At 42.4% G+C, this 23,921-nt stretch overlaps 1 protein-coding gene across 3 annotated transcripts in view; it reads right to left on the bottom strand.

Annotated features, from left to right (window-relative positions):
- Positions 1-570: 570 nt before the first annotated feature.
- The window catches only part of CRACDL (CRACD like), a 68,787-nt gene continuing 45,436 nt past the window's right edge, over positions 571-23,921 (bottom strand). For 2 of the 3 annotated variants that reach the window (XM_054055959.1, XM_054055958.1), the window contains exons 5-11: positions 23,556-23,720; positions 22,851-22,919; positions 19,396-19,626; positions 15,557-17,165; positions 3,881-4,080; positions 2,014-2,146; positions 571-1,231 (exon numbers count right to left, since the gene is read on the bottom strand). In XM_054055959.1, the coding sequence (XP_053911934.1) occupies positions 1,086-1,231; positions 2,014-2,146; positions 3,881-4,080; positions 15,557-17,165; positions 19,396-19,626; positions 22,851-22,919; positions 23,556-23,720 (2,553 nt within the window). In that variant the 3' untranslated portion in view covers positions 571-1,085. The remainder of the gene's footprint in view (positions 1,232-2,013; positions 2,147-3,880; positions 4,081-15,556; positions 17,166-19,395; positions 19,627-22,850; positions 22,920-23,555; positions 23,721-23,921) is intronic. The other variant, XM_054055957.1, reaches the window with a different exon arrangement.

The following is a 23,921-nucleotide window of genomic DNA, read 5'->3' as shown; positions in this document are numbered from 1 at the left end:
AGTCACCAGCCATGATTGCTCTTGTGAGTCTCATTGAACAGGTGAAGGTGAAGAGCCCAGGAGACTTCCTGAGGGGGAGTCCCAAACTGGTGCAGGAGAAGCAGACTAATGAGCAAGAGAATTTTATGTAAAAGTAGTAAAGTACAGAGATGCTATATGTTACTATTTTTTTGATAAGAATAATTAAGATTATGAAGAGGGTGATATGTGAAATTCATAGTTTTTCCCAGCATTTCAGTTTGAACTCTAGCTGAAGGCTTTTCAGTTCTTATTTTTTAACTAAATTCATATTGTCCATTGCTATGAACATTCCTCTTAACCAAAAACGATGATTTCACATAGCGGAAAACCAGTTGCAACCAGATAAATTCAGGAAGGAAAGTAACTGTGAATGCATCGATGAACTTCCAACTGCAGTTCGGTTTCCTTGCAAACACTGTGCAATCAAGCCAGCTCACAGAAGGAGCTGAGGAATTTTTATTCATGGTCACGCATGAATGTGGGTATTTGTGCCTTGTGAAATGTAACCTAACCCCAGAAACCGGACCACTTGGCTCAGCTAGGCAAACATGTAGCTTAAACAGCCCATTTTAATGGAGTACTCACTAGTAGCTATTCATGAACACCTCCATGGTCCAAACAGCTTTAGTTGAAAAAATGTCAGGCAATTCCAGTGAAAAACATCAGCAGAATCGGGCTGTTAGAGCACAATTTATAAATGTAAACAGAGAAAACCATAACAAATAGAAGTTTCAGCAACAACAGAAATTCGTCAAAGTTTAGCAAAGATCCTGTCTCGATGCAAACTTCATTAAAAGCAGAAAACGCAGGAAATACATAAGGCAAACATTTTATTTTCCAAAGTGTAAGTATGTCCTTAGCATAATTTAAGTAATCCATTGCAATCCTGATTGCTACAAAGTTGAAGGTAAACTTTTTGACTGCACCTATTGCACACTTTCTCCACAGCTATATAATAAACCCTTTCTCCTGTATCGAGAGATTCTTCACTGCGATTAGCTGGTCTGTAGAAGTTCAGTTAAGTAGTTGACTTAATTCTGGAAGATGCTATCTGTTTGCATGTTCTATTTTATAATCTGTGGCATATCACTCCAAGCCTGCGATTTCTTTTTGGCCAGTTCCATCCACGATGGCTGAACTGCAGGAGCATTTCTGTCTTTCTTAAAGTGGCTTATTTCATCTTTATCCATCAACGTTGATGGCGGTGGTACTGCAAACGAAACACACAGAAATTTTACGTTCACTTGCTCTGCAGCTCTACAGCCTGGCTCTTTCATTAAAATCTTCCCGTGCCTTGCCCTGTGGTAGAAAATCTTTACATTTCACATTGAAGCTTCTTCTGCAGTATGTTACTGAGGCAATAAACATTCTGTGCTCAAAAGAATACAGTGCTTTTCTCATGAATAATATCTTTTGGTCCCTAAACTTACCAAACCAACATGATGACCTAGATCCCCCACGTTAACACCCAGGCCAAAGAAGAGAGATTCTCTTCATTAGCAAGAGAATTCATTTGTGAATTCCTCCTTTACTCAGCCTCCAACTCACAGGAATTTTATTACCTTCCAAACTTCTGCTCTTCTTTCAAATTTTAATTTACCAAAAAGATTCAAAGTTACTGTGGGAGGGCTGGTGGGCAGACGGTTTGTGATCACATCATTCCACCTTCCTGAGGAAACCACATTAGAATGAAAGGCTATCGAAAATAATTCTCCGTGCATTTTACTTTTCACGCCTGCCTTGTGAAATGGCCTAGTGCTCTCAATTTGCATTTCTTTTAACAAGAGTTTTGACTACAGTGTAATCAAGGTGGTAAAAGAGGGATGCCGCCAAATAAAACCCCAGGCATGAGTGCTCAGAGAGGTTTGCCAATGTGGGGCTGGGGAAGAGATTAGGATCTAGTCTCTACTCCTTTTCCAGCACAGTCAAGCAGGATTTCTTCTGGCAAAGTTGTGAGGTAAGAGCCTACATTTTAAGCATTTTATTTCCTACCAGGGACATAATGTGAAAGTGAGTTGGTTCTCGGCAGCGGCTCCTTCACTTCAGGCTTTGTTTCCTTCCAATGTTCTTCAGAAGGGCTTTTAGGTGGCAAGAATGGTTTGCTCCGTTGCTGCTTCACTGACCCCTAAGCACAGAGAGGAATAAAATCCAAGTAATGCAAAGAGAATGAGACCAGTCTGGAAGAAACTGAGGAAAGGGGGTGGATGTGGTGTCCAAAGACCACATGTACTCATCACACATTGGTACCAAATCTCTCACTTGAGCTGGTAGCTGTTCAGAAAGCTCCAGTGGTTTCATGTTAGAATCCATGATACTCAGCTTCATAAATTAAAACTATCCTTCTGTATCTCTTATTCCTAATAGTATCTGTGAGTAGGTTGTTATAGTCTTCAAGGCAAAATGTATTCCAAGCCCTTTGCACACTTCTACTAACATATATAGGATTTGGAAACAGCCTTGTTCTCTTATACTTTCCTTCCACCTCCCAAATTTTGTGGGTTAGGGCACTGTATTTTTTGGAGGGTTGACAGTAAATGGATTTTCCATAAAAAAGAAATCAAACACATCCTCCCATGGATTTTTTTGCCAGTATCAAAAACTACCCTGCAGTGACAGTGCCTGGTACCATGTGGGAGAAAGAGAAAGTGGGAGTAGTACAGTGGCACCAAGCCTCACGCGCTGCAGTCAGGAGCTTCTTGGCATGTTTCTGTTAGCTGATATAGGCAAATAAGATGCATGGCATGAATTTTAGGGAATACTGTCAGCTAAAATCTGGAGTTTCCTGTACTGACACAGAAACTTTATTTTGGGATCGTTTAAACCCTTGGTGTTGTAAGTGCTATGACAATGATGAGCACTGTTGCAAGTCATAATCTCGCCTGGACCTTTAATTAGGTATTATTTCTTGTTAATCTAGCTACTGTTATTTTTCATCATATAGAGTTCTTCTCTTATTCCAGGATGTAATACAGCTATCTGGGTTTCTCACTGTACCATATGAAGCAAGAAAGTAGGCCATTTGCACTGGGAATGCTATACTGGTACAGGGCGCACACATTCCTGCATCAGTGCAAGGCTCCTACTGTGCAGGAGGTGATACCGGCAGCGCTCGCACTCTGATGCCTTCGTGAGTTTGCTCAGTACCAGGGAAGCCTTGTTAGTATTCTGGATTAATGCCAAGCGCTTCTGCTAGCATGGCTTTGTCCTGTGGGTTTATGACTTGCTACGGGTATCGCCCTCTTTTGCACAAGATTTTTGAAGAGGCAATGTCAGCCCACATTCCAGAGCAACACATGGCCATTCAAATTATCCATGTATACAGAAGCAGAATTTATATCTTGGCACTGTCTGAAAGTGTAAAAGTTATTTTTATCCTATTCCACTTCCCAAGGCTCTAAAAATTGTTACCTAAGAGCTTCTGGGACCGAGCTGTTCATTCAGTGTTAAATCAGTCAGGAAGTATAGGAGGTTCAATGAAATGCTGTGTTTAGTATGATAGTAAAAGAGAACATATTCCCTTTCAGCTGAGAAAGATCTGGGACTGTACAGTTTGGCATCTCATTTTGGGTACTTTAGCATGCAATACACACATTAGATCTAGTAAGTAGGTATTGGGCACCCAAGAAATTTTACACACCTCACATAGTTCCAGAATTTTTCAGAGATATAAAATTATTTATCCAAATAGTCCAAGAACTCGGAATCTGTAACACATTTCTGAGAGCACTGTCTTTGTTACTTATAATCCTATGCATTAAGTACCTATAATCATTATGGCATGACTGGCAATATAGCAGTAGATGCAAAGAATACTACAGGAAGGTGAAACAAAAGCCTCACAAATCTGTACTGTGAGTACCTCTGTTCGTTCCTTCTCCTTATTCTGTTTCTCTGTATCTGACTTAACATCAGGAGCCACAAGTTTTTCTCTGTCAGATTCCTGCTCCTGCTGCATGCCCTTCTGCTTTTGCCTCGCGATGGAAATCCACACCGGCTCTGGGGGACTGTCGGGATCTCTTCCAGAGTCTCCAGCAGCCACAGGGGAAGACGCACTTCTCTCTGTTGATAGATTATTTGTGCATGTGGTTATTTGAAAGAGAGTTTTAATTAGCTCACACTTGCTCAATATGCTGATTGGACCCAGAGCATGTGACCAGCCTGAGTGAATAGGAATTCCATTTAGTTTGGCCTCCAGGGAGCAGTCTTCCTGTGCTCACTGTTTTAAGTTACTATTCTCCTAGTGAAAAATATTTGCATCTTTATTCAGCTACAGCTGCAGTGTCACTAACCTTACCCAAGGGAGATACAGAAACATCAATCAAGCTTCATTAATCTACCCATTTTCCAAGGTCTCCCCTTCTCATAAATCATAAAGGCTGGAAAAGACCTTGAAGACATATCACCAAGTCCAACTGTCAGCCCAACACCACCTTGCTTACTAAACCATGTCCCAAAGTGCCACACCTACACTTCTTTTAACACCTCCAGGGATACAGACTCCACCACTTCCCTGGCCATTCCATCCCAATGATTTACCACTCTTTTGGTAATGAATTTTTTCCTAATAGCCAATCTAAACCTCCCCTGGCACAGCTTAAGGTTATTTCCTCTCATCCTATCACTGTTATTTGGGAGAAGAGACCAACAGCCACCTCGCTACAACCTCCTTTCAGGGATCTGTAGAAAGCGATAAGGTCTCCCCTCAGCCTCCTCTTCTCCAGGCTAAACAGCCCCATTTTCCTCAGCCGCTCCTCATAAGACTTGTGCTCCAACTCCTTCATCAACTTCATTGCCCTATGCCGGACACACTCCAGCATGTCAATGTCCTTCTTGTGGCCCCTTGGAGACAAGCAGCAGCCGATTCAAAGCTAGACACAGCTGGACTGCAGGGTTGCAAAGGCAACACCTACCCATTGCGGCTGCCCTTGGCTCCTGCTCTTCCCATGCCTACGCAGCAGCCAGTGCCTTAGCCCTGTTCCTGCCTCCCTTCCATCTCTTGAGGAGCAGCCTCCCTCACACATCCCATTGGTGCCTGCTGGTGCTGTGGGTGACCCTCAGCTCCTCTACTGGCTTCAGCCCTGAAGTTCTCCACTTCTTCATTGGCTCACACTGCACCCAAAAGTCATTTTTCCAACTAATATGGAGCTTCTGCATGGTTTAAAAGAGGAACAAAAATGAGTCCAGAATAGGCCCACAAAGATAATCAGAGGACTCAAGCACCTCTCACACAAGTACAGGCTGAGAGAGTTGGGCTTGTATAGCCTAGAGAAGAGAAGGCTCTGGAGACACCTTTTTGCAGCCTTCCAGTGCTTAAAAGGGGCCTGCAGGAAAGCTGGGGAGGGGCTCTTTATCAGGGCATGCAGGGATAGGATGAAGGGGAATGGTTTTAAGCTGAAAGAGGGGAAGCTTTAGATTTGCTATTGGGAAGAAATTCTTCATGATGAGGGTGGTGATGCACTGGAACAGGTTGCCCAGAGAAGTCGTGGCTGCCCCGTCCCTGGAGGTGTTCAAGGCCAGGCTGGATGTAGCTTTGAACAACCTGAGTGGGAGGTGTCCCTGCCCATGGCAGGGGAACTGGAACTGGATGGTCTTTAAGGCCCCTTCCAATCCACTCCATTCTATGATTCTGCCATTCTGTGATTAAGAACAGTGCTAACACCCTTAAAGCCATGTTAGAGCCACGAGGAAAGATGATTTAACTTTTCCCAGCTGTTTCTGGCCATTAATGTATCCAAATTTATGGAAGACTATTTCAGAGCAGAAGTTAAGCTTCTCATCCTCAAATTGTGCATGGTCCTTCTGCTAGGAAATGTAGGCATCCCATTCAGGGATACGGGAGGAGATAGACCCAGCCAGGAGGGATTACTGTCCCGGAGTCCCTTGTGGCTTAGCTGCTGTGCTGGCGTAGAACTGGGCCACTCGGCCACAAGACCCCATGGAAGCTGTCAGATGTGTTTCTGGAGGTCTGGAGTTTAGAGGAACGTGTCCCCAGTCAGGAAAGCAGGCAATCGTCTCTGAAGGTACATTTAAGATGCCTCATGAAGGCATGGGAGGTGAAAGGCATGATGCTTTCCCAAGAAACGGTGTCTGCAAACTTAGGTACATTATGAAAGTCCACAAACTTTCTTTGCTCAGGGATTTTGTCAAGTCACTTTTGTACCTCACCAGAGACAGACTAGTTACTTGAGTAAGAAAGTATTGTAAAGCCGATGCCAGCTAAAACGCACAAAAAGAGAAAACACAAGTTTTGCTAAGCAAGATGTTTTGCCAGCTGATGCCTGCATTTCCTTTCACGTTCACCTCATGTGATCTTGCAAGGAACCCTCTGAAAGGAACAAGCCAGGAAGTCCAGCTGTGCAAATGCGGCACAGATAAAGCAGGGGATCTGAACGCTGAAGGAGCTTCCCTCCCTCTTGCACTCTGGTTCTCTGCAGCCCACCTATGCCCCATCTTTCCATAATGACAGCTGTTCTTCCCATAATTTCCTTCCCTTCTTCCACTAGCTGCCCTCACTTCATTTGGGTGTCATTTTACAGAATGATAGAGTATAAGGCTGGGAGAGATCTCAAGATATCAACTAGTCTATCCTTCAGCTGCAAGGCATGATTTGTTGCAAGATCAATTTCACATAAACTGTTTCCTGACAAATACACATTATCTAACCTGTTCTTAAAGTTCTCCAGAGTCAGGACAGATCTCAGAGTCTCCCTAGACAACCTATCCTGTGTGTTGGCTCTTCTTTTTCTACCTGAGCTTTTCCCTATTCGATAAATTAAACCTTCCTTGCTCTAATTTAAATCCTTAACTACTTCTCTTATACACTATGGACACAAGGAGGTTACTTATAGCCTCCCTGCGGCAGGCTTTTATGCATTTGAAGATTTAGACCATGTTTTCCCTATTTTTTAAACTTTTTTGATAAGTCATATTCTCTAGATCACGCTCGCTCTTGTAGGAATTGTTCTAATTTGGTCCAAATCTTCTTCAAAATATAGTGCTCAGAACCAGCACGTAGCACTTGAGATGAAATGGTGCCAGCATCAGCTGAAGGACTACCTCACTTCACCTGAGATGGTCTCCTGTGTACATCAGTCAGTACAATGAGTTTCAGGGTTACATTATTGCAGTTTTGTACTTCGTTTGTGAGCTACCGGTAGTTTTATTTCCCCTCTTCCATCCCCCATTGGTATCCGTGCATCAGATTATTTTTGTACACATACATAACAGAAATTTCTACTTGTCTGTAATGAAAATTTTATTTTCAAACTATGTTTCCACTTTCTCAAGATAATCCTGATTTCTGTTACCTGTCCTCCAGTATGTCCAGAGGCTTTCCAGACTGGTCATACTTGCAAATGTAATAAGCACATACTTAGTTCTGTCACACATCTCCTTAAATATACTGAACAGTGTCAGACCTGAAATGGCCACTATCTAATATGACAGTGACTCATTAGTTGGCATACTCAGTAGCTTTGTATCAACCCAATAAATAACTTCACCAAGATTGTATTTATTTATAGGAATGCCCTATGATACCAGTTATCATTTAATTTGACTGCTCTTGACCAAGCCATGTTGGTTAGAACTTAAATCTAGAGGACATTTAGAAATAGCTCAATTTTTCTTTTCAGCATTTCATATTAAGTGGTATCTAACACCCTTTTTCCCTGTCTCTCTTCTCCAACTCACCTCCCTTTTCAAGATGTGCCACGTTTTGGAGTGCCTCTTATCTTCCACAGTTCACCAAGATAACCACTAGCAGCTCAAGGACTGGTAGCCCATCTTCTCTGAGCATCTTAGGATAATCTTCCCTAGGATCTTCACAAGTAAAAACACACAGCTGAATTGATCTGATGCCTGCTAGTGTGTCTGCCATCACATTCCCTCCTTTACTTGTAGGCCATGCTCTTGAACCCATCTACAAAGGGTTTTAGGTCGTGAGCAATTCAGGCAGGACCTATTAGTCCTTTGCCCAGCAAACCCAGGCGCCATGCTTCATCAGTTGCCAAAGCACTACTGTGGTGCGCAGAGTGACTGCCACTACTGAAGGTGATGGTGATGTCTTGTGTTCCTCAGAACTGAGGATCCACTACTGAGTACATAATACAACTTTTCACATTAGTTACCCTCTATCCAAATTAGTGAACGCATTTTCTTAGCACCCTGTTATCCAACAGTTATGCTCAGTATTTATGAAGGTTCCATTGAAGACTCCGTGTCCCCTGTTGGACTCATCCCATAGATCCATCCTATTAAACATGGTGGCTTCTCTGACTGTACAGCTACAGGCACACCATTACACACATCCTTTTCTACCACCTTTATGCCTTCCTTCAGTGTGTGCAATGTCTCAGAGCTCAAAAACATCAATGCCTACCCTGAAGGCCTTTTTCAATCCACCCACCAACTTCACAAAGATACTGGGAACCTGGTTTCTGCCTTGACGCTGTGAGTGATGTACATCTTCGTCTCTGTGATTCAAAATCACCCTTTGTGTTTTGCCCCATTTTTCCCTGTCACACCACAGGAGCTTGCTGTAAACACCAACCGAACTGCATGTTGTTCCTCTTCTGCTCCCACCACACAATCAATACTGACAAAATGACTGCTATGTCTGGGCTCTATTTACTGTGCTGCATGTAATGGTCTTATTGCTACCTGTGCTCCTGTTTCTCTGTCATCCTCATGGATTTAAGATTAATCTTTCTGTTATTTCAATGTGCGTTGCCTAGCACAACAGGGTTCCTGGTCCCGCAGTGATATGTCTGGAGGCCGTTGTTATAACAATGTTTTTCATAAGGCAGATATTTTGAACAAAGGCATCAAGGGCTTTGGCTCTTCAGACAATTCCCTGTAATAAGACGCCAGACATCCTAGTCATGCCAATTAGACAGCAGCCAAATTAGAATGAAGAATCATCCCGTAAGAGATGGTATCAGAATGCCCCTGTGATAGCAGGGAACAAAAGGTCTTTACCATCATCTTAAAGTTTTTAGATGTATCTGTACAGGCCTGACTTAGGACAGCAGACTGGTATCACCTACGCAGGATCGAGAGCTGATCTGCTTCTGGGAGGGGCTTTCTTGTTTCTTTAAGTAATTATGTTCTGTCCTTGTTCCTGTGAGAGTCTCTGCTGTGGAAAGCCAGGCAGGCAAGGCAGGGGAAATGCTTTCTCTTCAGCAAAAAATTATCAGATGCAACACATGCAGGATTTTCTACATCTGTCAGCCAGAATGACTGTAAGGAGTAGAAGAGATGTATTCACTATTCATTATCCTTCCCATTGCCCAGAGGTCCTTTACATCTTCCCACCTCCAACTAGAGAAGGTTTCTTGGCAGTATCCATGCACCTTTGTTCCAGCCAGAAGGATAAAAGGTGGTGAAGAAATCCAGGAGATAGTACAGTGAATAAGTTGGCAGTTTAAGGTGATCTGAGACACTCTATGAAGCTCTTGGTATGCTGAGGGGCACCAAGAGGCCAAAAGCTTTCTCTCAAAGCAATTATTCACAGGAGAAAAGCTGCTTGCACATCCTCTTCATCAGTTCAGTGGCTGTCTGACCACCTTGAACAAGCCTTCCCTATCTTATCTCATCTGGTCATGAGGTATTATGCATGCTTTTATTACCACCACCTGGCAAAGCACAATGTTTAAGGAACTGGATATTCAGAGTGGAACCGATAGTACTCAAAAGTACAATCTAATTCCTGCTTCTGCTGCATGTCGCATACACAGCAGCTAGCACAACAGTTCCCAGCTGGTAAATGCCACTTTTAGGGAGACAACATAGTATGAAATGCAAGCAGTGGCATCCTCCATCAGAAGCTATGCGAGCTATGCCACAGCCACCACAAACACCCCATTTCAGTTCTCCTCTGCCGAAAGAGTGCTGAGGCTCTTGCTTCTGCATTACGCTTGGGAGATTTTATGAATAAAACTAAAATCTGAATCATATTCTTCAGTTATTATTACAACATGTTATTTTAAACAATATGCTATTCAACTCATTACTTAATAACTTCACAAGCTAATAAAGGATATTGCCGGCAGCAATTTGTCTCTTTTTCACTCAGTTTTAACCTTATGATTGCATCTTTCCCTGGTTTCCTTTGAGCTGATTTGGCCTGAGGCTTTCTGAAAGACAAGCGAGCCCCTTCTTTCCCTCAGGAAAGTCACCAACAATGGGAAGATACCAGGTCAGAACTTGTCAAGCTGCTCTGTGCGTAATGTCACCATGTATTAAAAGTAGCGTTTAATGTAGGCTGCCAAGGTCTTCTGCTGCCACTTGACACCACACGCAGAGGCTGCAGAAGCCCTATCTTCACCTCTTTCCCACAGTCACCAAACGCACACAGACAGTTGCAAGACCAGATGCTCTGTCTGCTTTCTTCATAACTTCCTCAGCTTCCAGACTGACCACCGATGATGACCCCTGAAGCCAAGTAAACCAGAGACGCCTTCTCAATTCCTTCCCATAGATCAGAATCACCTGAGCTCTTCTCAGCTGGGTCTGATGGCAGCAGGACTGGCTGCCTCAGTGGTCCCTAAGGGTGTGAAATTCCCTTGGTGCAGCCTCATTAAATGCAGGTTTCTCTTTCAGTATCTTACTACAGCAGGGGTTTTTTTTTATCAGAAACTAGTGCTCTGATCGCTCTGATCTCTTAGAGGAAATTTCTCCTTCTGCCTAAATATTGTGGAAATGAATGTGTGCACTTCCCATTGATAGCTGGATATTATTCTTTAATGTGTGTCAGGCTGTTTGTGTGAACACTAAGATGAAGATAAAACATTAATCTTTATGTATGAAAGGAGGTCTGTGATGGGCTTGTTATTGTGCATTGGTTTGTACACACAGAAAGAGAAATAAGAGACCTATTTCTATCTATTGACAGACAGATATACTTTGTGTATTCAAGCGTATTTTGGGGTGGGTGTACTGCTTACATGGATAAACACTACGAAGACATATTTGAACATTACCCTGAGATTTAGGGATTTTTTTTTGAGAGATGGCCTCCGATATTGTACCCATTTTCCTTAAATCTAAAAGCCCTTGTGTGCACAAAATATAGCAGAGGCTCTTTATAACATTTAAATCTCATACCTGAAAATGAAACCTGCAAAGACTGTAAAGAGTGGTTGCTCTTCACATACATCTGTGCAGGCAAAAGGTCAGAGGCAGAATATTAGAGCCTTTTGAAAGTCATACCTCTCACAGCGAGCAAAGCTAACTTGTGGTTTCCCTGCGTATTTTAAAAGCAAACACACTCAAAATCAATCCAAACAACTTTACCCAGGGAGATAACACCCCCTTGTATACAACAGTGTTGTTGTTTTACAGCACTGCTTATGCATACACATTTAATTCCACACTGTTGTATCTTTGCTCATTTATAAAACACCAGTTATTTTAAGAAGAGCTTCACAAATTCACATGGCATGTAGTATATCCTGGCCTACATATTTCCCTTTGTTTATTAAAGCACCACATGCATTCATGTCAGTGTACACACCCAATTCCTTAATTTCAGACAAAGCTATTCTAAAAGATTTGGCCAAGTATTTCTGACATTTCTTTCTTCTCTGAGCTGCTCTGTGTTTGACTTCTAGTTGGATCTATCCCACCGATGCCAGGAGAGTCTTTTTTTACACAAGAAACTGCTATGTTTGCATCAAAGTCTGTTTCCCTGCTGGAAAACAGCCATATTGCAAAAAAACCTGACACAACCGAAAAAGCAACTTCTTTTGGAAGGAAAAAAACGAAGCTTTCTTTTCAGCTGTAGCCAGGACAGCATTAAAGCAATGTCTATTTTATACAGACAGAAACATTTTTCTTGTCATTTCAGAGCCTGTATTTGCCAGACAATATGCACCAACTTCCTTCACTGTTATGTTCACTGTCCCTCCCTGAGCTTGTTTTTTGTTAGAACATGTCTCTCCACTACAGCTCCTCAGCTACTGATTTTTATATATACTAATATGCACATTCGCACAGGTACTGCTTATGGTTTTGCTCTTGTAATAACTTGTCAGCATACGTTAATTGTTCCTGCCCTTTGCAGGATTTATAGCGAAGTGTATCAACCCCAAACGACACAGCTTAACCTTTCAATTCTTGCAAAGACTTGTGCCTTTAGCTCCAGAAACTTAAAAATTACTCCTCCTGGAGTGACTAAGTTCATGCGGCCATTGAAGAGCCACCTTGCAGCCCAACAGAGGTCAAACAATCCACCACTAGTTCTCCAGAAAACTCTGGAGAGCTGGAGTGCTGCTTTTGCCTGGGGAGCTAAGCCAGCACCCCACCTCCCATTGCCTTTGATACCAGCAGTACTGAAAAGCTAAAAATTGAATGGAACAAACCAAATCGCTGCTGCTCACCCCACAACACAATGAACTGACTTTTTTGAGATGATTGTACGTGAGAAGGGAACTTGCACCCCCTTACATCACCATCTCACAGGTTGTCTTCCCTTCAGCGCAGGGTTTTCTTAACACGCAGCGGGAAGTGTCTCATCACTACAAAGTGTCTCCTGACAGTAACCACAGCTCTTCGAAAGGGCTGATGAACTCAAAGACTAGGAGAGGGCTGGATGCCAGCATTAAAGGTGGTTGGATGAATAAAAAAAATAAAAAAAGTGGTTGTTCAAGCAGATGAGGAGGCCAGAAATGTCTGGCAAGCCATGTGATCAGCCTGAGAGAGTTGGGCCAGCTTAGCCTAGAGAAGAGAAGGCTCCAGGGAGCCTTCTAGTACTTAAAAGAGGGCCTAAATGAAAGCTGGGGAGGGGCTTTTATCAGGAAGTGCGGTTATAGGATGAGGGGGAACAGTTTTAAGCTGAAAGGGGAGAGATTTAGATTAGATATTAGGAAGAAATTTTTTTACTGTGAGGGTGGTGAGGCACTGGCACAGGTTGCCCAGGGAAGCTGTTGATGCCCCGTCCCTGGAGGTGTTCAAGGCCAGCCTGGATGAGGCTTTGAGCAACCTCTTCTAGTGGAAGGTGTCCCTGCCCATGGTGGTGAGGTTGGAACTGGATGATCTTTAAGGTCCCTTCTGAACCAAACCATTCTATGATTCTGTGATTCACAAAGGGCTGTGCTGACCGTTCTTGTCAGATTTCTCCTCCATGCAGTTGCAAAGACACACTCCCAACTCACTGGGCTGAGGAGAATGTTTCAAAGAGCTTAAAATGGTATTTGGGCAGGAGTATTGCCCCATTAAGCCCTCATTGCATCCCACAGCTTCCCTACATCTTGGAGATGGGCATTGCTTCTGGGGTCACTGTGCATACACCCCACCAAGACCGGTGTGGTGCCAGGGCAACCAGAGGAGGCAGACACACCTCATTCACCCACTGACCTTGAGTGGCCCATCTCAGGGTGATGTGAGAACTTAGCATAAGGAGGAGCTTGGTCAGATGTCTAAGGAGAAAAGTCTGCAGTGAGTTAGGAAGGATGTCTGGTCAGCTTGGAGCAGAATGCTTTGTATTTAGAATTAAAGTCTTTCTGAATCTCGGCATGCCTACATATCAGAATCCTTTACCAAGCAACTTAAAGATGGAAATATATGGAAAACCATAGCAGCTTTGCTTAAGGTGATACGATTAGATTAGTGGGGCAGTAGATAAGACTAATTATAATCACAGACCAATCTGAACTACAGTGTTAAACAGCCTTAGGCCATATAGATCTTGGTACTACTGTCATATGGAGGAATATGTCCAAAACAGGGCTCCCTGACCTATAACACTAGTTCAAATTCCAGGTGTGCTCTTCCCTCACCCACAAGACCCTATTTTGTAGAGGACAGTCTTGAGCCTGGGGGCAGGAATCTCCTTCGCCACAGGGCTGAGGAGCCAGAGGATGAGCCTGGAGGAAAAATGTGCTCCCTTAACTCCTCTTCTTCCCCTTCTCCCTCCTCCAGCACTCACTGTCTCCCACACAACTCCTGCTGCAGGCACCCTGGGACCCAGCAAGAGGGATGTGAAAAAAGCTGTGTGAGAAGCACTGGTACCTCTGCTGCTTCCTTGGTCGTCTGCCAGACCAACCCTACCATGCTAGGTCTCTTCTCACTTGTTTCTGCTATGACCATCCCCAAAATCACAATTGATCAGAGATTTGGGTGTCACTACAAATAATCCAACTACTCCTTAGGGCAGGGCAGAGGGGGAAAATGCCCTTAAGGGAGTACTGGGATTATACAATGGGAGAATGCCTTGCCTGCAGGGTGCAGGGAAGCTCTGGACAGATGGCTGTGGAAGCCTCGTCTGGCAGTGGAGTCTATGAATCCCCTCCTTTATGGCTACTGGAAAAGCAGAAAACTGTAAATGCAGCCAAAGTCCTGCACAAATATCTGCAATGCTGCAGCAGATGACAACTGGAATCTGTTACTTGCTGTTACTCAGGGCTTCAGCAAGTTGCCTCTTGGGCTAGGAAGAGGCCTGCTGTGTTGTGAGGTCTTCATTTGGCTCCGTGTTCCTCCACTCTGAAGCTCAGAGACTGAGGCCAACTGGAGAAGAGCAACCACGGAGGGGACAAAGTAATGGCACAAAGAAATCGTTTCTTGGCCAGCATCTCCTCCTTTCATACTTAGCATCAAACTTGTGACCAGACAGATACAGGACAGGGAAGAAGTTTCTCCCACATACCAGAAGATCTAAAGATGTTTTTCCCCTTTTGGCTGTCCTCTGAAGTGAAGAGCAGAGGTCTCCTCCTAGAATTGCTTGACGGTACTTCACCTAACTTATTTACTGTTGTTGCAAAGACCTCAGATAGTGGTGCCACTTCCAATCTTTTCTGTTCTCTGCCTGTAGCACACACTATATTAGTACCCAGAGCACTGATTTTTTTAATTTTTTTTTAACTCTAGCCTAATTATATAATACAGACAACAGGGTGAAATTTAACAATCTGCCGTAGACATGATCTTACTGTCTCTCCTGGCTTTAAACTCCAGGAAGCTGCAGAACAGTTAATTTTTGTTTTAAAACAAGGAATGAGTAATGATAAAGATGGATAAATGAATAAGCAAAGCTCACAGGAGACCATAAATACACGGCATGTTGAGCATGCCAGGCAGTTACTAGAATTTCTGCCTCAATGCGATGATGAAAAAGAAGGTCTAGAGGTCTGAGTCACTCATCCTATGCAGGGCACTGCACTGAATATGTGCTCCTGGCTTTTGAGTTGCAATACAGCAGCTCTGAGTGGGGATATTTAGTGGCTTGATGTTTCTGTTTCACAATACTTGCTAATGCATTCTATTTTTTGAGTGTCATTTTGAAAATCCTTTAAACAATGCCCTGAAATGCAAAAATCACAGGCAAAAATATCTTATTCAGGCTGCTACTTTTTCCCTGCTGTCCTTCTGATAATCTTTTCAGCAAGGAAGAATCAGGAAGCAACATCACTGAAGGCAGAGCCATCAGCTTGCGCTCATCAGTGTTGTGACTGTCACAACAGGGCTACCTCACACTCTCTCGTGGGTAAGGTCATTCCTTGTGAGCTAAGGTAGTCTAATAAAGTATTAGGAATCTTACCAGGCACTTTAGAAGGATTTGACTTTTTTTCCAAGTCTCTGTCTTCATTTCTGGATTCAGGAGTGTGAATGGATTTGTCCTGCCTCTCCTTTTTTGCAGCAGCATTTGGCGTGGTTATGTTTTGCAAAGCTGGCTTTTTAGGCAACGGAGGTTTGCTGCTAAGCTGTTCAGAGGACTTTGCTTTGGGCTTGATCTTCTCATTTAAAGAATCATCAATGTTTGTGTCAGTTGTTTTTTTGATCTGTGCTTTATCACCTTTGAGAAAGGAAGTAAATCCTTCATTTTCTAAATTAAACTCTGCACTGTATCTTTTAATCCCTTTTGGTTCTGGTGATGAGTTTTCTCTGTATTTCAAGGACAGTGAAGTGGATCTAAGTTTCACTTGAAAAGGACTTCTATCTTCACAGCTTGGGTGATTCTGAGATGCCATCAAAGAATCATTTGGCACCGGCATTGTATCAACAGCCAAAGAAACACAGCCAGCCAAAATTTCTGTAGATTGGCCTGTGTTCTCAGAATCGGACTCTGTCAGCAAAGTCTGCTTTTTATTGCTACTTTTTTCATCCTCCAGATCCGATTCCTTCTGCAAGTCTACTTTCCACTTCTCATCTCTTGAGGAGACCTTTGCTTTGGACAGGAAGAATCCAGGTTTTAATGAGCTTTCCAACTCTGAACTTTCTGGAAAGTGTAGGCTTCTGGTCCTTGGTCTCTCCCGTGCAGAAGAAACAGAAAACTTTCTCAAGGCATTGAGTTCATTGGCTGCTTTTTCAACTTTCTTCTCTAAAACTTCCTCCGTATGGACCTGTGACAGAGTGTTCTCCTTATCAGAAGCAGCTGCCTCTTCTTCAGTCTTTGTTTTCTCTAGAGAACAGGAAGCAGATGATCCCATCTGCTTTGAGGAAGAAAGATGTGAAACATGGGGTGAGTCTGTGGGCTGGAAAAAAACTATGGAAAATTGCTTGCTGGACTCTGACAACAGAGCAACCTCTTTCTTTGTCTCTTTATTACAGGGCATTTCCACAGGTAACTGGTCCTCTTTCTGTATATTTTCATCTGAACCTTTCAAGCAAGCAATACTATTCTTACTACTTGAAATATCCTCTTCAGATGGTATTTTATTTACGGAAAACGTAGTAGGAAGCTCCTTATTTCCTTGATTTAAGATATTGAGTGACACATCGCTCACATCCCCAGACAACAAAACTGGTGTTTCTGAGCAATATTCTTGCTTTTGTACTTCCCTGTCTGGACTGGAGTAGGAAGAAGTTGTGAAGTCTTTGTCTTCTAGCAGCCACGAGGACTGTGACTTCACACACGTTGTTTGCGGTGCAGGTTGGCAGCCCTCTGGTTCATTCTCTGGTAGCAGGGCTTCCTGTACAACAGACTCAGAAGCGTGCTTAGTCACCGCTGGTCTCAAAGAGGGAAGGTCCTCAGGCATTCTGGGCTTCAGCCAAGAAGCCACATCCTGCGCTGCAGCTGTGCCACATGGCAGTTCTTGATTGCTGGGTTTGAATACGGCATCTGGCAAGTCTGTCTGCATCTCCTTTTCATCATCTTCTTCTTCCTCTGGGGTGCAGCTCAAATCAGTCAGAGATTCAGATTGGGTTCTCTGTAAAAAAGAAATTTGGAAAGCCCCGTCACAAATTCATTTTTTCTTTTCTTATTCCTCATTACATTTACAACCAAGATCTTGGAGAGAGGAAGGCAATACTTGCCTCCCATGCTGAGCTTTCTGTTTTCTTAACCTACATGCTGGATGCTTTTTTATCTAAGCAGATCCTGGAATAATGTATCTAACCAATATAAATGCAATGAGTGACACTTCCTTCTGCACAGACAGTGCTTTCATGCCTTTGTAGATGGGAAGTTCATCAAAACAATGGCCATTGGACTGTCCTTGGCACTTGATTCCCCAGAGATACTGGCTATGTTGTGTTGCTCTTCATCAAAAAGCAGCACTTGAAAGAGAAAAATCTGTCCCTTTGTATTTTGCTGCTCCGTACTAGCATTAAAAATAAAACAACCCATTCTTCCTAAAGTATGATTCTGAAGAGGGAAGGGTAAGGAGGAGGAAGAGCAGAAGCTTAACAAGTCCATCCATTTATGACACTCCACACCAGCTGAGTGTCTACCCCCATACGGCAGTCTTCTGTCTAATCCCACTGCTGTACAACATTTAAACCTTGCTTCCTTTGTGTAAAAGTCTTCTTCTTCTTTCAAGAGTTAGACTATTTGATACAAGTTTATAAATGCATCTGTAGTTATCTCTGAGGTCTTGTGATTAAGCTTCAGGTAAGGATTGGCTAAAAGCACAGGATTATTTGAAAGCACATTATTAAGCTGTTGAATGTGCCCTTTCATATGGGGCCTGTATTAGTTCACTGATTCACTGTAGTTTGTTGGGTAAATATATATTTTGGATGTAGGCCCTAACTCTAAGAACAAAAAACTTGCACTCTGAAGACACTTTTAGGGTTATTCCAAGTTCATGTTTTGCAAGTACAATTGCAAAGGCAGAGCTTCAATGCCACCTGCATTCACAATCCATATACACAGAAACATAAAAGCAGAAGATATTGGTTAGCCAGAAGCAAGGTGCGCAGGCAGAGTTGGGCAGGAAAACATTAAAAATTGCATTATCAAAAGATATGAACACTGTCCAAGGAAAACCAGGAAGGCTCAGTCATCTGACTGCTTATAGGCAGACTAGACAAAGCAATTGTATTTTGGTAACAATATTACAATGGAAAAGGAAGTTTGATCGGTGAGTTATTGCTTTATGTGCTTTTCTAAATAACTGGCCTCATCATAGTGTTGCTCATAGCTGCGCTCTAGTGAGCCCAGAGATCACTCATAGATTTTGGAAAACACAGACTATCAGCTAAGTAGTATTAAGAGACCGAGCGATTAATATTCCCAGTGATAATCAAGCCAATTTAATGGCTTTAATGTATTCAAAACACTGAAAGAAACCACAAACAACAAAGTGCAAATACTGTAGCAAGAGCTGCAAACTTCAGTTCTAAAAAGAGGAGAGAAAGAAGAAAAACTAAGCCATGCCCTTCATAAGATATGACAAAAAAAAAATCAGTTAAATGTTTTTTTTATAGTATATACTGTACACTGGACGCTTCTAAGCTCAGCTTGACAGGGTGCTGGGCCAGCTCATTTAAACTATAAGAAAAGATTGGACCAGATGATCCTAGAGGTCCCTTCCAACCTGGCATATGATTTTTTTCCTGTGGAGACTTAATTTAACCTCTGTAGGGCCCATAAAAGCTTTGCAAATTCTGGGGCAGGGAGAGGTGTGAATTCAGAACAGCCCTAGGGTACAAAATTGGGCTTCAACTAATAGTTCACAATTTATTCTTTCTGTACTTTTTGAAAATATAAGCCAAATTATATTCTGGAAGTTAAACCAGCTCCTCCATCAATAGTCCCTCAAAGAGTCAAGATTTGACAGGATTTTTCAGACTAGGAAAAGTACACAAGTTAATCATAACACTTTCAAAAAAGATTTTTTTTAACTAAGAAATGAAGCGGTCAGCCCCAACTTCTGCATCACAAACAAGATACTAAATTGTATGTCATGGTAAATTTAAGAAGAAATTGTTATGTAAACTGCTGCATAAAGAGTTAACAAGTAAACTCACAATATTTAATCTGTTCCAAGTGTCTACTCCAGATACGTAGCCTCATCAAATAACAGCTATTAAAACGCAATGAAATATCCATGTCACAACCTGACTTTGCTTATCCTATCTGAGTTTGAAATGCACAGTCCAGTGAGAATTTTCTGGTTTTATGTCAAAGGTTACACTGTTTATTTTTGTAAGTACCTGAGAAAATCTTCTCATTTTACCGGATCTCTGGTTCCGGGGTTTTATTAAAAGCTTATGCTTAGCAGCAGAATTATCCAAGCAAGAGGAAAGCTCAGGTGGAGCGTCAAAACTTGCTGCAGGCGAGATGGTACCGTCAGATATCTGGGGAGCTCCGATTTTGGCACTTCCATGCCTAGGGAACAACTGACTGTCTGTAGAGAGAGATCTCAAAACAGGAGCCAATGTAACCTAGGAAGAAAAAAATCCACAAATAGAGAATCAAACAAAGAAACAAAGACATGAAAATAACAACTCTACATTTATATGTGGGGTTTTTATAATATGTATATGTTGCTGTGTTTTGGGCATTTAAAGGTTGCCTCTTTTTCTTTGTGGCATCTCTTTAAAATACATTGCATTTCCTAATGTTGCATGTGGAGTACTGGTGTTAACAATTCTGTATTTTTAGCGGCTTGAGTATGATGACATACAGTTCAGTGGGAAGGACCAAGTCACATTTAACTAGAAGATCTAAAGCACACAAATTCATGGCCAGCAAATTTTAGAAAGCAGATTTATGAAGAGTAGTCAGTTATGGAACCTAAAGGGCCAGTTTCCTTTCTCGATCTGTCCTCCAGCATCTGTGTCCAGGCTCCTACCCACAGTTACACTGGGGTGGAGCATCTCCAGCTTCCTATATGTCATCAGGTCCCTCCCAGCTCTACGACACCCTCCTAAAGACAAAAGAATCAAACATCAGTAGCACTGACACTTAAGTCAACCTGTTTTTTCCTCATGTATTTATATCCACAAAATAACTAGGGAGTTTACTTCAAATATAAAATTTCATTTGTAGACTGTTCAGGGGAAGGAAATGATGGACAATTCCTACTAGAGGCCATTAAGCCATCCAGAATCAACACTTGAATGCTCCAAGGGATGCAGTACTTTCATGAAGCTGGATTCCAGCTTGCCTGTGCACTTAACCAAAAGCTACCTCAGTCCCAGGGCTGATGCAAAAAAGAGACTGGGAAGTTTATGAAATATTACTCTAAAAAGAGTTCTTCCTTTTTCTTGGATTCAGTTTTGCAAGTGGGCAAAATGGTATTTCTAAACTATCTGTCACAGCATTAATAGGACTTCTGACAACTCATGACAGTACTCCCTTTGCAGGCTTGAAATTCTGGTTCATTAGAGGAACGTTCCTTCTTTGTCACACTTTCTTCTGTGGGCTTTCTTCTTCTTCCTTCCTTTTTTTTTTTTATTTCTTCTTTCTCTAGAAGCAGTATTTTACTGAGGGAGTTGGATGGAAGAAGGGGAGAGCAGGATAGTGTTCCTTTTATTTAGGGGGGGGAAAGCATCAACGTTTTCTGCAAGTAGAATTCTGTATTATGCATTGCAACCAAAAGATAACTCTTATGTGCAGCAAGGGCCTGCCATAGCTTCCTCAGTGACCAGGGGAAAACTCCCATTGATTTTAGCAGAGGCTGGATCCACAGCTTCCAACCACTCTTTCTATTTAAAAATCTCCACAATGTAGCTCAGCCATGCTGAATAATGGATGCTCTCATTAATCTTCACTCTACAATACCTGCAGTCTAGTACTCAAACATGACTAATGTACAACAAACGATACGTGGCTGCATTTTATGTTAGTACCTAACAGTGAATACATTGACATTTCAGCTCCATGATAAAAACGCAGCACATGTTCTCTTTCAAAGCACGTCATTATTTTCCTGCCTTTCTTCTGGCTTCTGCTTTTCCTCGAGAGTTTTGCATGTCTTCTCCTTGGCAGTGCTCAGTGTTGGCCATTACACTGGAAAATCGAGAATCTGGTTTGTTACTTAAATTTCAGCAGCATGAGTGAATGCCAACTCTGAGCTAGCTGCAGAGGTCACCTGTCCCACGAAGCCTGGTTCCAGCAAAGCCTACTAGAGGAGGAGATGGCAGGTAGACCCCTTTCTCCATAGCCCATGTGCCCATGGCTCAGTTGTCCTTCAGCTCGTCACACTGGGTGGCACAAGGTGGGAGGTCATGAGGGAGCCCCATCCCCAAAGCCAGGGTGTCATGGTCATGATTCTTTTCTGCCTTCTTCAGTCCAGGAAAACTTCCAAGACACAGCAAGGTGTCACTGCTTCTCAAAACTTCAGGGTTGAGCTGTGCAAAACTCCTTGGCCCCGCAAGCTGATCTCCTCTGACTTCTAGAAACAGGGCTAATCTCTCCAAAATCCCAGGTAGTAAGCACTGTGGTTTGGGAGAAAAGGCTTCAGATGAGGCTACTTCCTGGCTGCATGACACTGGACCAAACTGAGGAGAACTCTGAGATAAATGATGCAGCATGTGGAAAAAGCTGAGCAGCTGTGTGGTCACCACTGCATCTCAGGAGTCAGAGAGTGATGTTAATGGAACAACGAGGAGACAAATTCTCCTTTAGCAAACAGGCATCTGGACTGGACAAATTTACAGTAAGCCTATACCAGTTTTCAAGAAATATCTTCTTCAAGTGTTCTTTTGTTTTTCTTTAAAAATATTAAAATTTCACTATATAAAAACAGTTTTCCAAACAGCTTCATGTGGAATCTAACAAATGTGACTAGAAATCTTTACTGAGCCCCACTGCAGCTGGCCTCGAAATACATTTTGCATAATTACCAAGAAATACTTAGCTCAGGGCTAGCTTCTCTATTTCCTTCCTGCAATTCCCTTTCACCCCTCCTCCTATTTCTTGAAAACGCTTTTCCCTTTACTCCGCCCCTATGCTGTTTCCACGATGACTCCAGCTGCGGACAACTAAAAGGGACTCTTCAGAGCCTTTCAAAACCACCCTTTAATCAGCCAGAACGGCTGGCTGCTGATTGAAGAAAGACATCTATTTGTCTGTACTCGAGTCCTCAAAACATCACTTCAGCAAAATTCACTGCTCGTGCTGGCTCACATGGCCAGAACCTGACTGAAGCCTGAACCTCAGAGTCCTACGCAGCAATGCCAGCCACTATCAGGCCACTTGTACTTAAAGCAAGGGGATGGGCAGATTTTGGAGGATCTGGATTTTGTTCATGGCCCCTCAACAAGCTTCCTCCCTTATCCTATGCACGTAACCCAAGCAGGGTTTACTGCAATTTTCCATCTTTAAAAAAGGGATACTGTTTTGGTGTCTAAATCTGGTTAGTCGTGTTTGGAGATTAAATCATGTCTGTAAAGTTTGCTAAAGGATATACGCTATTCCAGAGGGCTTAATTATTACCAACAGGAGATTACTTGGAGTCTGAATTATGTTGATAAATAATCATAACTTTTATGTTAGAGGGAGAGGCATTAAAAAAGCACAGCAAACAGACAGGCATGCAATTATATACATACAGGGTGGGTTTTGTAGCAGACAGGCAACAAAGTAATATTTACACCTTGCATTTCTTTAAAAGACTAATATGCATAATTGCTTGGCCCTTAATACATTTGGCAGAAGTTACCTGTTCTTCTTCTTCACTGCCTGTTCCAGCTAAACTCAAAGAGCTAAGGTGCTTGTGAGAGTCAGAGAACTGTGGGATGGAATGAGGAAGAGATTCAGTAAAAGATGACAAACGAGGTGGATATACTTGCAGAAACCATCTACACAAAGTGCACACAGATACTGACATGTAAGTCGTTTTTCTCTATAGCCTTAAGGATTAGCAAGGACACTGCAAACATACAGTGTAAGACACGCAGATAAAGAATGAAATCATGTACAACAATACTATCATTTAAGAAGGAATAAACAGTTTCAAAATCTTTTATGTTTCTTTTTCCGAAGAAAAAGAAGAGAGAGCTCTAATATCAGTACATATCAGCACACTCAAGGGAGAATACAGACTTTTCTGCCTTTTTTTTTCATGCCTGGCAGTTCTCTGTAGTCCCTAAAAAACCTCCCAGCATCCCCGTGCACACACAAACACATCCTCTCCTTCCTAGTTCTGCATTTTCTGGCATGATATTTATATTTTAACAGGAACAGAGTTTCCAAATAGCTGTTCACACAGAGAGAGAGAATGTTCCCATTTTGAGTAAGGTATTTCTGAATTGTTCAGAGATAAAGCACTGATACATAAAGCAAACCAAGTAATTTATTCTGCCTTCCACACATAGGTAAGACAAGTCATTAAACACTGATTTTTGTCAACACCAGAACTACTCACTCTTGTTGTGGTGCTTGAATTTAGATTTTCATGGAGCAAAGATATTTCTGGAGGGCTTCTGGGTAATCCATCATCTTCAGAACTGGTCCCAGCATCCTCTGTTCGCTTTGTATGAAGTCTAAATGGAGGTGGAGGTCCCAATTTCATAGTAGGCTGGAGTTTCAGCTTCAGCGTGGCATAAAATACATCAGCATGCGATAGTCATGGAGGTTTCCCCAGCACATTTTTTAGCTCAGGTCAATGAGTTACCTTTATTTTAACTTCACATTTGAATTGCCACAGGACATCTCACTTTAGATGTTATTTTAGGGAGTCAAACAACTGTACATTTTGCAACTATCATTTGAGGAGATACAAGATATGATA

The sequence above is a fragment of the Cuculus canorus genome, chromosome 1 (genome assembly GCF_017976375.1).
Source record: "Cuculus canorus isolate bCucCan1 chromosome 1, bCucCan1.pri, whole genome shotgun sequence".
NCBI classification, from domain to species: Eukaryota; Metazoa; Chordata; class Aves; order Cuculiformes; family Cuculidae; genus Cuculus; species Cuculus canorus.
This window is presented reverse-complemented; position numbering and strand designations above follow the sequence as displayed.